Source organism: Mangifera indica, chromosome 11, assembly GCF_011075055.1.
Source record: "Mangifera indica cultivar Alphonso chromosome 11, CATAS_Mindica_2.1, whole genome shotgun sequence".
Classification (NCBI taxonomy): domain Eukaryota; kingdom Viridiplantae; phylum Streptophyta; class Magnoliopsida; order Sapindales; family Anacardiaceae; genus Mangifera; species Mangifera indica.
In genome coordinates, this window is record NC_058147.1 from 17,068,795 (window position 1) to 17,084,436 (window position 15,642).

General features: G+C 32.0%; 1 protein-coding gene across 1 annotated transcript in view; it reads right to left on the reverse strand.

The window, feature by feature from the left end:
• Positions 1-14,039: 14,039 nt before the first annotated feature.
• Positions 14,040-15,642, reverse strand: part of LOC123228802 — a 48,753-nt gene continuing 47,150 nt past the window's right edge. Inside the window, exon 2 of the mRNA XM_044654248.1 lies at positions 14,040-14,331. Within this exon, the coding sequence (XP_044510183.1) occupies positions 14,040-14,331 (292 nt within the window). The remainder of the gene's footprint in view (positions 14,332-15,642) is intronic.

Here is a 15,642-nt window from a genome sequence, read left to right on the forward strand (position 1 = left end):
CCCAATAACAAAACTTGAATTTGAGAGCTATAAATTGAGAATCTTAAATGCAAAAGTTATTTGTGCATTCATCAAGCTTTAAATAACACCATCATAAGGGACATTTCACATGAATTCCCTTTCAACGTTATTCTTTACTTAATGTTTGATGTCGAGCTTATCTCAATTCATAACTGGAACACAACTTGCCTTGCAATTTTGCATGTCGAGTTTCATAATCCATACACTTCAAGTATACATTTAAGATAAGTTAGTAAATCCATGAGTCCTATCATAGTGGATCTTAACACCAAGAGTAAATGATATATCTTCAAGTTCATTCACATCAAAAGTCTTGGATAAAACTAACTTGATCTCATAAAACAAGTTGACCTCATTACTACCAATATATTGAACCTTACCATGAACAAAAAATATGCTTCCATTGATCTTTATATTCCTATTTTGGTCTAATTCATTCCATATGAAGTTATGAACAGTTGCATTTTATTAAATCTAAGACACTACTTAGTCGTCAAACTTAGTCATGACAATAAAATTAAAGTAACGAAATCAATGTTATTATGATAAGACATGTTTTATTAGTAAAGGAGGGAAATTGTAGGGCAACATAATAATAATAATAATGGTAATGTGACAAAATTTATTGTCATTATGGCAATATATATTATAACAAAAACTTAGGTAGTCACGGTATATAAGACAATGACTAATCCGTGTTGTTGAAAACATGTTATGACAAGATGATTTGTCATATTAAGTTGCGAAAATATAGTTAAAATGATGATATTGATGTTGTCATGATAAGACTTGTTTATATACAGAGGAGAGAAATTTTGATGCCAAAATAAAATAAATAACGTGATAAAACATATTGTCAATATACAATTAATATGACAAATAAATTAATGTAAAATCGTTACTATAACAATATTTATTGTGACAAAGCTTGAACTTTTAACTAACTTGTTATTAAAAAGACGTCGTTTTAATACATATTGGTCAAAACGAAGTCATTTTGTATCAAAATTTTTAACTCGCAAGCTGGAGCTTGCTAGAGCTTGTTTAAGGCTAGCTTATTTTGGGTTAAACAAGCGCAGTTCGAATCTAACCCTAGATAGACTATATAGGTCTAACATTACAAAAATAATAGATTTCAATGAGAAAAAAATAATGAGAGAATAAATATTTGATTGTCATAAGGATTATTTTTAAGAGTTTAAGAATAAATTATTATTTCTTTCATTAAAACTAAGAAAACTTGTACTTTGAATGATGAACTTTTTAAATTTTCTCTAAAATCTTTAAAGTTTGTCATTATTGGCTAATATCCATCAGAAACATTTCTCACAAAATTACTAAGGCTAAACATGTTAAAGGGTTGAATTGGTTTACAACATGACCAAGCCCCCTCAAATTTTGCATGACTTAAGTGTAAGATCGAATGACCTAAGAAAGGGGGTGAATTAGGTAATTTAAAACAATCTTTACCAAATTAGAGAATTCAAACAATTTATTCAAATCAATGAATATTGTCTATTTTTAATCCAATTTATGAGAATAAAAAAAATATTTCAAATAATCAATACAATCAAAATAACATAATATAAAGTATGAATTAAAGGGAAGAGAAAACCAAATACTCGATATATAGTGGTTTGACTCAACCCGACCTACGTCCACTCCTCCAAGCTTTCTCCCTTGGAGTATTCCACTAATCTTTGGGTGACCAAAAACTCAACCAAGCTTTTCTTCACAACAAAATAGCTTCCAAGGTGCTATTAACCTTCACAAGTGTTAAAGCTTAATTTCTCTCACTAGAAATTTTCTAATCTCTCCAAGAGTAAACCTCACTCTTTTATAGTACGAATTTTAGTATGAATTCAAAGTGTGATCTCTCTCAAAGAGTGTATATGAAAGTTAAGCTTAGTACAATCCAAAACAAATGAAATTACAAAGTATATGAGCAAGAGTTTTGATTAGAGAAGAGAATTTGCAAGTGAATAGCTCAAAACTAATTTGCTCTCAAATATTTGAAAGTTTTTGGCGGCAAAAGTTCTTTTCGAACGAATTTGATTGGGTTTATATAGGGGAAAATAAGGAAAGTTACCATTGTGTACAAAGACTAGCCATTTTAGTTTTCCAGAAAACGTACAATTCGATCGATCGGATGTAAAAAGCACTAGATTCAAGTCTTAAATCATACAAGAAATCATCTTAAGCAATCCTATAACAATTAATCATGCTTAATAAATTGAATTCGAGTTGAAAGTGCTTGGATTCCGGTGAAAGAACTTCCTTTGTATGGCAATAGAGATTTTGGTGATCAGTGATGACTCCTTGTGCAAACATAGACTCCTTTCTCGCATTTTCTCTCACTTTTGAGCAGTTGGGACCAAAAGAACGTGAGAGAATTAAGGTTGATTGCATTTTTATTTTAATTCCAAGATGCAATACAATGGCGTATGTAGGCCATACAAGGTCGTGTATCAGGTTGCATAACTAAGACAACTTCGTATTTCGTTGTGATTACAATCTGATCCAAAATTTGACTTTTGGCTGACAATACACAACTATGTATACCTCTACACAGGCTTTTGCTTTTGAAAAAAATCAATTACAAATTTTGAAATTAAAAAAAGATTGAAACACTCTTTAGCATACCTGTGGGTATTACATGTATTTATTATAAGAAGTTAAAAAAGATAACTATAAATAAGTATCCATTATCTTGGATTGATGATTCGTTCGACTAGTTGAAAGGTACTTTTGTGTTCTCTAAAACTGACTTGAGATTTGGGTATCATCAAGTCAAGGAGGCTAAGAGACACATTCTAAAGACTACATAGAAATAGGCATTATGAGTTTGTGGTGATGTCCTTTGGATTAACCAATGCACCTGTAGCCTTTATGAACTTAATGAATAAAGTGTTCTAGGACTATCTCAACAAATTTATCATGGTGATTATTGATGATATCTTATTGTATTCCAAGACTTGTGAAGAGTATAAATAATATCTGAGATTTGTATTGTAAAGACTACATTAGAAGTAGTTGTATGCTAAGTTCTCCAAGTGTTAGTTCCAGTTAGATCGAGTGACATTTTGGGTCATATGGTATTAGCTACTGGTATCTCGATAGACCCAAGTAACATAAAGGCCATATTTGATTGTAGAGGTCTAAGACAACCAAAGAGTTTCAAAGTTTTTTGGCTTTGTGGAGGGTTTTGCCAAGTTGGCTAGACCATTGATAGAGTTATCCATGAATAATGTTCCTTTCAGATGGTTTGATATGTGTGAAAAAAGTTTCCAGGAGTTAGAAGAGAGGCTAACTTTTACATGAGTTTTGGCATTGCTCATCAAGGGTGAAAAACATGATTTATACATAGATAATTTTTATTAGAGCCTTGAAGTTGTTTTGATTTAGAGGTGTAGAGTGATTACTTATGCCTTTTGATAACTTAAGAAGTATAAGATTTGGTACCTTACCTATGATTTGGAGTTGGCTGCGATTGTTTGCTCTAAAAATATGGTAGCATTATCTATATGGCATTAAATGCAATATGTACATAAATCACAATAGCTTGAAATATTTTTTTACCCAGAAAAAATTAAACATGAGGCAATGGAAATGATTGAAGTTGGTTAATGATTATGACTATGACATTAACTACCACCTGGGAAAGGCTAATGTGGTGGTTGACACTCTTGGTAAAAAAGTTGCCTTATCTTGGATCTCTATTTGTATAGAGTTATAGTATAATTTAGTGAAAGAGCAGATCTAGTTGGTTACTAAATTGATGGCTGGATTACCAATCTAGTTAACCCTCATTGATGAGATCTAGATGGTGTAGTTTTAGATGAGTGGTTTGTTCAAATGAGGGAGAGGGTTGCCAAGGGTTCTAAGACTGAGTTTTCTCTGGTGGATTAGATTCCATAGTTGGGTTTGTGTTCCTAATGATGATGATTTGAGGAGTAAGATCCTTACAAAGGTATATAGTTTCCTTTACACCATCCACCCTAGGAGTGTAAAGATGTACCAAGACTTGAGAAGGTTATTTTGGTGGTCTAACATGAAAAACGATGTTACTAGTTTTATTGTTAAGTGTTTGGTGTGTCAGTAAGTTAAAGTTGAACATCAAAGACTGTCAAGGTTCTTATGACCTTTAAGTATTCCTGAATGGAAATATGAGCACATTTTGATGAAATTCATGATTGCATTGCCAAGGTTTAGAGGAGGATTCAATGCATTATGGGTTATTATGGATCGGTTTACTAAGTCAGCTCATTTAATCCTAATCAAGGATAGTATGAGTTCTGATCAACTGGGGCAAATCTACATTAGGGAGATTATGAGACTTTATAGGGTGCCCAAGACTATTGTGTTAGATAAAGACACGTGATTTGTTACAACATTCTAATAGAGTTTACAGAGATCTATAATTACTAGATTAACTTTTAGCATTGTCTATCACCCTTAAACAGATAGACAAACAAAGAGGATAAACTAGGTGATTGAGGACATGTTAAGAACATGTTGCATAAATCAAAGAGTGAGTTGGATTGATGTGTTGCCTTTGATAGAGTTCACGTCTAATAACGGTTATCATATTGCTATCAAAATAGCTCTGTATAAGGCACTTTACAAGAAGAAGTATAGATCCCCACTCTATTAGGATAAGATAGGAGAGACATGCTTTGAAATAGGCCTTAAGACTAAAAATAAGCTAGAAAAATGATCAAAGATGTAAAATTAATCAAAGAGTGAATGTAATAGGCCTAGGATCATCAGCAAAGTTATTCAAATTAGAGAAGATGAGACCAGAAGTTTGATATTGGTGACATGGTCTTTGTCAAAGGTAAACTTGATCCAAGGTTCGTAAGACCCTTTAAAATTTTGAAGCTTGTAAGTAAGGTTGCCACTGATGAGTATAGAACAAATTCACAATGTGTTTTGTGTGTCATTACTACATAAGTATATCAATGACCCAAGTCATGTATTAAGGATTATGGATATAAAGTTGGAAGATAACTTGTTTATGAGGAATGCCTAATCCGAATATTAGATTGTCGTGTTAAGCAACTTAAAAACAAACAGATTCCTTTCATCAAGGTCTGTTGGAGAAATCATCAGGTTGAGGAGGCCACTTAAAAGGTGAAATAGGATATGAGACAGAGGTTCCCAAAGTTGTTCAAGTGAATTTCGGGGACAAAATTCTTTTAATAGGGGGAGAGAAATGTAACACCCATATATACGTCTAAGCCATTTTGGCCTTGCTTATATCCATGTGTGATTAATTAATTATGTGTTTAAATATATGATGCACAACCATGTGAGGGTTACCATACACCTATGCGCACTATGACATGGGATAAAATGGTTTTTTGCTTATTAATCTATGTATTTTAGCTAAGTCTGGAAGGTATGTAGGATCATGTATGAACGATACACAATCATGCATAGTTAGTGAGTTTGAATTTTTGGATAAGAAGCAGTTTCATAGAGATTTCAAAAACTACCATTTTCTTGTAATGACATACATCACTATGTATAAACGGTATGAGCTCATGTAAAGCTAATTATAATGAAAATAAAAATGAACCCAGATGCGTTTTGACTTATATACACACATATTTTTCAAAGAATTGAGCATTGTAAGGGTGAGCCAAAAGGAAGTCATAGCTAAAAGAAACCACTAGAGGTTTGTTTAGGGACATCCTTGTCGTATGAAGATTATTTGGCAACTTACAAAAGAAAGGTAAGTAGGGCTTTACATTTATTTACTATGATTATTCAAGAATGCTCTTGAAATGATAATTTATATAATCTGTTAATGATCATTTGGCGATAATGTATTAGAATTTTATTGATGAATATGACTATGCGTTGAATATTAACTATATGAGTTTACATATTTGTTTTGTAAACGGTTGATGTTTTAGGGTTAGAAGGTGATTATTTCTAGATTGAATACTTCACCTAGATTACATGAATAATAGGGTATTAATCGTATAAATTAACTAATGTTCTACTAAGAATCATAGTTTAACGTCATGCTTTGGAATAAAACGTATTGTGAAAATAAAGCCTAGTTTAAAACTTGCATGATTAAGAGGAATATAATGAGTTTTGTGGTATGTATTGACTTTGTAACATTACATGTGGAATGGCATGGAAATTATAGTAGGAAGAATAATTTTTATATAGCCAGAAATTGGTAGAATGATTGGTTGAATTCTAGAAATTTCACAACACATGCCTATGTGTTATGTGACACATAACTGTGTAGATTTGGGGAAAACTCTCCCCGTGTGTGATGTGTACATAGGCATGTGTTAGGAGAGAGAACACCTTTATATGTATGAGACATACCCTTATGTATTTTTGGTGAAAATAGACTTTAGGGATTCAAAAGATGCGAAAATTTCATATAATTATAGAAATGATTGTGTTACCCCAATAAAGGGATAATTATGATGCAAAATAGGAAGAAAGCCCTAACAACGGCTATTGATAATGGAAACCATTATGGGGGGTTCCTAACTACATGGATGATAGTATAGACCCTGACCATAGTGGTTTTAAGTGAAAAAAGCCAATGATGCACTATTAAATTCTTACCACCAAGCTATGTGCGGTGTTTGTTTCACCAAGTTTAGTGTAGTGTGGATCAATCCCTAAGCTAAGTGCAATATGACTTGTCAACAAGTTGTGTGCAGTGTGATGTAGCCACTGGGCTATATGTGGTATGGCGGTGAAAGCAAAAGGGTTTGTTTGTGTGACCATCTATGTAACCATCTATATGATTACAACCATAAGCCCAACTTACATGTTTATAAAGTACATCATATAATTGACATCGAGATGTCACGTGTTTTCATTAGACGTTGGGGATGTCATTTTACATCGTTGGATAAAAGTCATTTGGGATGATACTAATAGTGAAACTAGGCATAAGGTACTAATTTACTCGGATGGGCATTTGAAATGTTGGGAAATCATTTGAATAATCGTAATTTAAAAAGATATGGGACATTTAGGAAATGATAATTATTATTGTGCTATGTGTTTACCTACTTATTGAGTGTGTTTCACTCACCACATTCCTTTGTTGTTTTGTAGGTAGATTTATTGAGTAATGGGCGACGACAGAGGCAGCGAGTCAACTCGAGATATTGCATATGGTGCGGGGCATTTCTGTTAATTACATTTCTATACTTTAATTTGTATGCATTTATGCATTTTATTTTTTTTTTATAATTTGGTTTTACGCATTTGATGTGAATTCAATTATCTATGTTAACTTATGCACTTTTGGGATTATGGACTTTGATACTTGCATCTATTACTTTGTTCCGTGTGTATAAGAAGTTTTAAGTTGACATGTCCTTTTAGGTAGGGTAGGGGTCCAGAGAGAGGTGTTACATGAACGGATATTCATCTTGATAAGGCTTTAATCTAACCCTATTGTGCCTGCATATTTGAGTGGTTATATTGTTTTTCAATATTCTCATATAAGATATCATCTCATATGCTCTATGAGTGACAAATCCTTTATTAATCCTCTATAACCTTTATATAGATCTCGATATGGCTAATCACTACCTATATGGTTATCCTAATTACGATGGCACATTGGATAACATCAAACCATGCAAATTCTTGTACAAGACTGTCTAGTGACCTTAAGTCTAAGGACCACGTATAACCATGAGTTAGAGGATTTATTCCATCCATTTGGAAATCCTTTTGTTAAGTCTGTCTAATGAACATGACTATAATGTGCATCCATGTGTTGTATTAAGTTCTCAGTTAATAACTTTAACATGTGAGAACTATCACCACTTCTTGGTGGAATTGCTCAATACTATGATAATCCTGTCAAGTGCCCTTAGTCATAGTAATATCAAGATTACAAATGTTTTTAGAATAATGATCTAATGTGTGCATAAGGTTCTCACAATTAGTCATCTAATCCCCTCATTATGATTCCATTATTTTAAGGACATATTATTCATTCAAATATATTATACGAAACACTAAGATGCACGAATAATAAAATACCTTTACTAATAAATAAATAAATTACATCATTACAAATTGCAAATTGATTGGCTTTATGACATTACCTTAACAATCTCTCATATTTATAATGTTAAGGTAGATGCCCTAGAGCCAATCATATTTCCTATTTGTGAATGTAATTTTATATTTTAATAATTATTAAAAAAGATTTATTGTTATTCAATTCATATGTTATTTATTTATATGATAATATGAATAACATACCTTTATAATAGTGGAATTATGATGAAGGGATCAGACGATTGTGAGAACCCTATGTACGTATTAAATGGCCATTGTAGCAATGTCTGTAAACCTAACATTGCAATGAATAAGAGCATATGCAATAATGAGCGGATTATCATGGTGTTGAGTGACCACACTAATAGTGGTAGCAGTTCTCATGTGTTGAAGCTGTTGTAGACAAATTGGTGTAGCACATGGTTGTATGTTGTAAAATTGTTCATTGGACTGACCCGACCAAAGGATATCCATATGAATGGGTGTTTTGCTGTCTATGGAATAAATCCTCTGGACATCACAGGTGCATGTGATTTTTTGACTTGAGGTCATCAGATCATCTCATGTAAGGATTGGTGTGGTTTGACATTATCTAACGTGCCATCATAATTGAGGTAACTATAAAAGTAGCAATCGACCATATCATGAGTTATATGGAGACTATGGTTGATTCATAAAAGAATTATTACTTTAGAGCACAAAAGAAGATATCTAACATGAGAATACTAAATGACATCCACAGTTGTTTGAATATGTAGCCACAACGGGATAATGTTATAGCCTAATTTGAGTTAGTTATTGAGGTGTATCAGTTCAACCATTTAGACAGACACACTTCTATGTCTCAACCTCGAAAAATATTGATTAACAAAATGATTGAATTGCACGTAACTTTAGAGTTGTAAATGTTGGAATAAAGTAGTGGATTATGGGCAGATGAAGAGAATTCAGAACAAAAATAGTATCTCAAGAATTTTATCACACAATTTGTAGGTAAAAGAAATGAACTAAGAACAAGAAACAAAGCAAAAAAATTTAGCTTCAATTCACTATTAAATCTATCAACAAAACACATATATATAGGCAAACAAATGAGAAAAAAATGCTACATTATGATTTAATGGTTATTAACTACACCCACTAACAATACCATTAAATTAAATATTAAAATAAATTCAACCCATTAATAACACCCATTAACCTAAAGACTAAGATAAATTTAATCCACTAACAATACCCATTAAATTAAATATTATGACACATTTAACTAACCCAAACCACAAATAAAAGTTAACTTTGCATCAATTTTTTAATATCCCCCGTTGATGCAAAGTCAACAACTCCAAGTGATGATCGAAACTCTACAAATTTGGAGTAACCAAGTTCTTTAGTAAAACTATCAGCCATTTGATCATTTGTTGAACAGTACTTCATCACAATCAACCCTTCTGCCACAACATCTTGAATAAAGTGATGATGAAGCTCAATGTGCTTTGTTCTTCCATGAAACATTGGGTTCTTAGTCATTGAGATTGTTGCTTGTAGCTTTTGCTACTAGTAAAAGCTACAAGCAAATTTGATACTTGCATCTATTACTTTGTTCCGTGTGTATAAGAAGTTTTAAGTTGACATGTCCTTTTAGGTAGGGTAGGGGTCCAGAGAGAGGTGTTACATGAACGGATATTCATCTTGATAAGGCTTTAATCTAACCCTATTGTGCCTGCATATTTGAGTGGTTATATTGTTTTTCAATATTCTCATATAAGATATCATCTCATATGCTCTATGAGTGACAAATCCTTTATTAATCCTCTATAACCTTTATATAGATCTCGATATGGCTAATCACTACCTATATGGTTATCCTAATTACGATGGCACATTGGATAACATCAAACCATGCAAATTCTTGTACAAGACTGTCTAGTGACCTTAAGTCTAAGGACCACGTATAACCATGAGTTAGAGGATTTATTCCATCCATTTGGAAATCCTTTTGTTAAGTCTGTCTAATGAACATGACTATAATGTGCATCTATGTGTTGTATTAAGTTCTCAGTTAATAACTTTAACATGTGAGAACTATCACCACTTCTTGGTGGAATTGCTCAATACTATGATAATCCTATCAAGTGCCCTTAGTCATAGTAATATCAAGATTACAAATGTTTTTAGAATAATGATCTAATGTGTGCATAAGGTTCTCACAATTAGTCATCTAATCCCCTCATTATGATTCCATTATTTTAAGGACATATTATTCATTCAAATATATTATACGAAACACTAAGATGCACGAATAATAAAATACCTTTACTAATAAATAAATAAATTACATCATTACAAATTGCAAATTGATTGGCTTTATGACATTACCTTAACAATCTCTCATATTTATAATGTTAAGGTAGATGCCCTAGAGCCAATCATATTTCCTATTTGTGAATGTAATTTTATATTTTAATAATTATTAAAAAAGATTTATTGTTATTCAATTCATATGTTATTTATTTATATGATAATATGAATAACATACCTTTATAATAGTGGAATTATGATGAAGGGATCAGACGATTGTGAGAACCCTATGTACGTATTAAATGGCCATTGTAGCAATGTCTGTAAACCTAACATTGCAATGAATAAGAGCATATGCAATAATGAGCGGATTATCATGTTGTTGAGTGACCACACTAATAGTGGTAGCAGTTCTCATGTGTTGAAGCTGTTGTAGACAAATTGGTGTAGCACATGGTTGTATGTTGTAAAATTGTTCATTGGACTGACCCGACCAAAGGATATCCATATGAATGGGTGTTTTGCTATCTATGGAATAAATCCTCTGGACATCACAGGTGCATGTGATTTTTTGACTTGAGGTCATCAGATCATCTCATGTAAGGATTGGTGTGGTTTGACATTATCTAACGTGCCATCATAATTGAGGTAACTATAAAAGTAGCAATCGACCATATCATGAGTTATATGGAGACTATGGTTGATTCATAAAAGAATTATTACTTTAGAGCACAAAAGAAGATATCTAACATGAGAATACTAAATGACATCCACAGTTGTTTGAATATGTAGCCACAATGGGATAATGTTATAGCCTAATTTGAGTTAGTTATTGAGGTGTATCAGTTCAACCATTTAGACAGACACACTTCTATGTCTCAACCTCGAAAAATATTGATTAACAAAATGATTGAATTGCACGTAACTTTAGAGTTGTAAATGTTGGAATAAAGTAGTGGATTATGGGCAGATGAAGAGAATTCAGAACAAAAATAGTATCTCAAGAATTTTATCACACAATTTGTAGGTAAAAGAAATGAACTAAGAACAAGAAACAAAGCAAAAAAATTTAGCTTCAATTCACTATTAAATCTATCAACAAAACACATATATATAGGCAAACAAATGAGAAAAAAATGCTACATTATGATTTAATGGTTATTAACTACACCCACTAACAATACCATTAAATTAAATATTAAAATAAATTCAACCCATTAATAACACCCATTAACCTAAAGACTAAGATAAATTTAATCCACTAACAATACCCATTAAATTAAATATTATGACACATTTAACTAACCCAAACCACAAATAAAAGTTAACTTTGCATCAATTTTTTAATATCCCCCGTTGATGCAAAGTCAACAACTCCAAGTGATGATCGAAACTCTACAAATTTGGAGTAACCAAGTTCTTTAGTAAAACTATCAGCCATTTGATCATTTGTTGAACAGTACTTCATCACAATCAACCCTTCTGCCACAACATCTTGAATAAAGTGATGATGAAGCTCAATGTGCTTTGTTCTTCCATGAAACATTGGGTTCTTAGTCATTGAGATTGTTGCTTGTAGCTTTTGCTACTAGCAAAAGCTACAAGCAAATTTGATACTTGCATCTATTACTTTGTTCCGTGTGTATAAGAAGTTTTAAGTTGACATGTCCTTTTAGGTAGGGTAGGGGTCCAGAGAGAGGTGTTACATGAACGGATATTCATCTTGATAAGGCTTTAATCTAACCCTATTGTGCCTGCATATTTGAGTGGTTATATTGTTTTTCAATATTCTCATATAAGATATCATCTCATATGCTCTATGAGTGACAAATCCTTTATTAATCCTCTATAACCTTTATATAGATCTCGATATGGCTAATCACTACCTATATGGTTATCCTAATTACGATGGCACATTGGATAACATCAAACCATGCAAATTCTTGTACAAGACTGTCTAGTGACCTTAAGTCTAAGGACCACGTATAACCATGAGTTAGAGGATTTATTCCATCCATTTGGAAATCCTTTTGTTAAGTCTGTCTAATGAACATGACTATAATGTGCATCCATGTGTTGTATTAAGTTCTCAGTTAATAACTTTAACATGTGAGAACTATCACCACTTCTTGGTGGAATTGCTCAATACTATGATAATCCTGTCAAGTGCCCTTAGTCATAGTAATATCAAGATTACAAATGTTTTTAGAATAATGATCTAATGTGTGCATAAGGTTCTCACAATTAGTCATCTAATCCCCTCATTATGATTCCATTATTTTAAGGACATATTATTCATTCAAATATATTATACGAAACACTAAGATGCACGAATAATAAAATACCTTTACTAATAAATAAATAAATTACATCATTACAAATTGCAAATTGATTGGCTTTATGACATTACCTTAACAATCTCTCATATTTATAATGTTAAGGTAGATGCCCTAGAGCCAATCATATTTCCTATTTGTGAATGTAATTTTATATTTTAATAATTATTAAAAAAGATTTATTGTTATTCAATTCATATGTTATTTATTTATATGATAATATGAATAACATACCTTTATAATAGTGGAATTATGATGAAGGGATCAGACGATTGTGAGAACCCTATGTACGTATTAAATGGCCATTGTAGCAATGTCTGTAAACCTAACATTGCAATGAATAAGAGCATATGCAATAATGAGCGGATTATCATGGTGTTGAGTGACCACACTAATAGTGGTAGCAGTTCTCATGTGTTGAAGCTGTTGTAGACAAATTGGTGTAGCACATGGTTGTATGTTGTAAAATTGTTCATTGGACTGACCCGACCAAAGGATATCCATATGAATGGGTGTTTTGCTGTCTATGGAATAAATCCTCTGGACATCACAGGTGCATGTGATTTTTTGACTTGAGGTCATCAGATCATCTCATGTAAGGATTGGTGTGGTTTGACATTATCTAACGTGCCATCATAATTGAGGTAACTATAAAAGTAGCAATCGACCATATCATGAGTTATATGGAGACTATGGTTGATTCATAAAAGAATTATTACTTTAGAGCACAAAAGAAGATATCTAACATGAGAATACTAAATGACATCCACAGTTGTTTGAATATGTAGCCACAACGGGATAATGTTATAGCCTAATTTGAGTTAGTTATTGAGGTGTATCAGTTCAACCATTTAGACAGACACACTTCTATGTCTCAACCTCGAAAAATATTGATTAACAAAATGATTGAATTGCACGTAACTTTAGAGTTGTAAATGTTGGAATAAAGTAGTGGATTATGGGCAGATGAAGAGAATTCAGAACAAAAATAGTATCTCAAGAATTTTATCACACAATTTGTAGGTAAAAGAAATGAACTAAGAACAAGAAACAAAGCAAAAAAATTTAGCTTCAATTCACTATTAAATCTATCAACAAAACACATATATATAGGCAAACAAATGAGAAAAAAATGCTACATTATGATTTAATGGTTATTAACTACACCCACTAACAATACCATTAAATTAAATATTAAAATAAATTCAACCCATTAATAACACCCATTAACCTAAAGACTAAGATAAATTTAATCCACTAACAATACCCATTAAATTAAATATTATGACACATTTAACTAACCCAAACCACAAATAAAAGTTAACTTTTTATCAATTTTTTAATATCCCCCGTTGATGCAAAGTCAACAACTCCAAGTGATGATCGAAACTCTACAAATTTGGAGTAACCAAGTTCCTTAGTAAAACTATCAGCCATTTGATCATTTGTTGAACAGTACTTCATCACAATCAACCCTTCTGCCACAACATCTTGAATAAAGTGATGATGAAGCTCAATGTGCTTTGTTCTTCCATGAAACATTGGGTTCTTAGTCATTGAGATTGTTGCTTGTAGCTTTTGCTTGAGCTTGGTGTAAATTTTCCATAATCCTCTACATCAAAGTTGCTTGACAAGCAACTGAGGTTATAGCAATATACTTAGCTTTTGAAGATGATAATACTATGCTTGCTTGCTTCTTTAAGCTCTATGACACAACTTTTGAGCCAAAATTGAAAATAAAGCCACTTGTACTCTTTATATCATTTACAAAACCTACCCAATCACTGTTAGGAAACCAAATAGTTTAAAGTTAGGAACTAGTTTGTACCAAATTCTAAAATTGCTTATAGCCTGAATATAGCAAGCAATTCACTTTATTGCCCCAAGGTGATGTAAAGAGGGATTATACATAAACCTTAAGACTAAACTAATTGGAAACATGATATCTGGATGGGTATGAGTTAAATACATCAGTCCCCTAACCAAACTTCTAAAATACTTCTCATTGGACCTTGAGGTTCTATCATCCATTATCAACTTCTCATTTATGTTCATTGGAGTAGAAGACATCTTACAATTCTGCATATTAAACTTCTTTAACAAATCTATAGCATATTTTTTTTGTGAAACAAAAATACCATAATCAGTTTGGCAAATTTGCAACCCAAGAAAATAATGCAACAACCCCAAGTCTAACATTTCAAACTTATTAGTTATATTCTTCTTGAATTCCCTAATAAGAATTTCAGAAGAACTAAAGTAAATAATGTCATCCACATAAACACAAACAATGAGAATATCATCTCTTTTTTCCTTCATATACAAAGTGGGTTCGCTACTACTATGATGAAAACTATTGTCACTTAAATAAGAATCAAGTCTACCATACTATGCTCATAGTGCTTGCTTGAGTCCATAAAGGGCCTTCTTGAGCTTTTATACCTTATCTTCTTTGCCTTTAAGAACAAAACCTTCTGGCTACTCAACATAAACATCTTTAGCCAAGTAATCGTTCAAAAAGGCAGATTTCACATCAAATTGAAATAAATTCCACTTCGTATGAGCTACTAATGCTAATATCAATCTTATAGTCTCAAATCTAGCAATAGGAGAAAAGGTTTCAAAGAAATCTTTACCATACTTTTGCACATATCTTTTAGCCACCAACCTTGCCTTATGTTTTTACACACTTCCATCTGTAAGATACTTCACTCTGTATATCACTTCACATCAATTGCTTCTTTTCCTTTTGGCATATCAATTAGCTCTTAAGTGTTATTTTTTTTTTAATGGAAGCCAATTCCTCTTTTATAGCTATCTCCCAATAATCCTCTCCATAAGTTTCATCAAAAGTCATGAGTTCTGTCAATAAAAAAGCAAATGTATTAGAGTTATAAATATTTTCCCAAGGTTTTACCTTTCT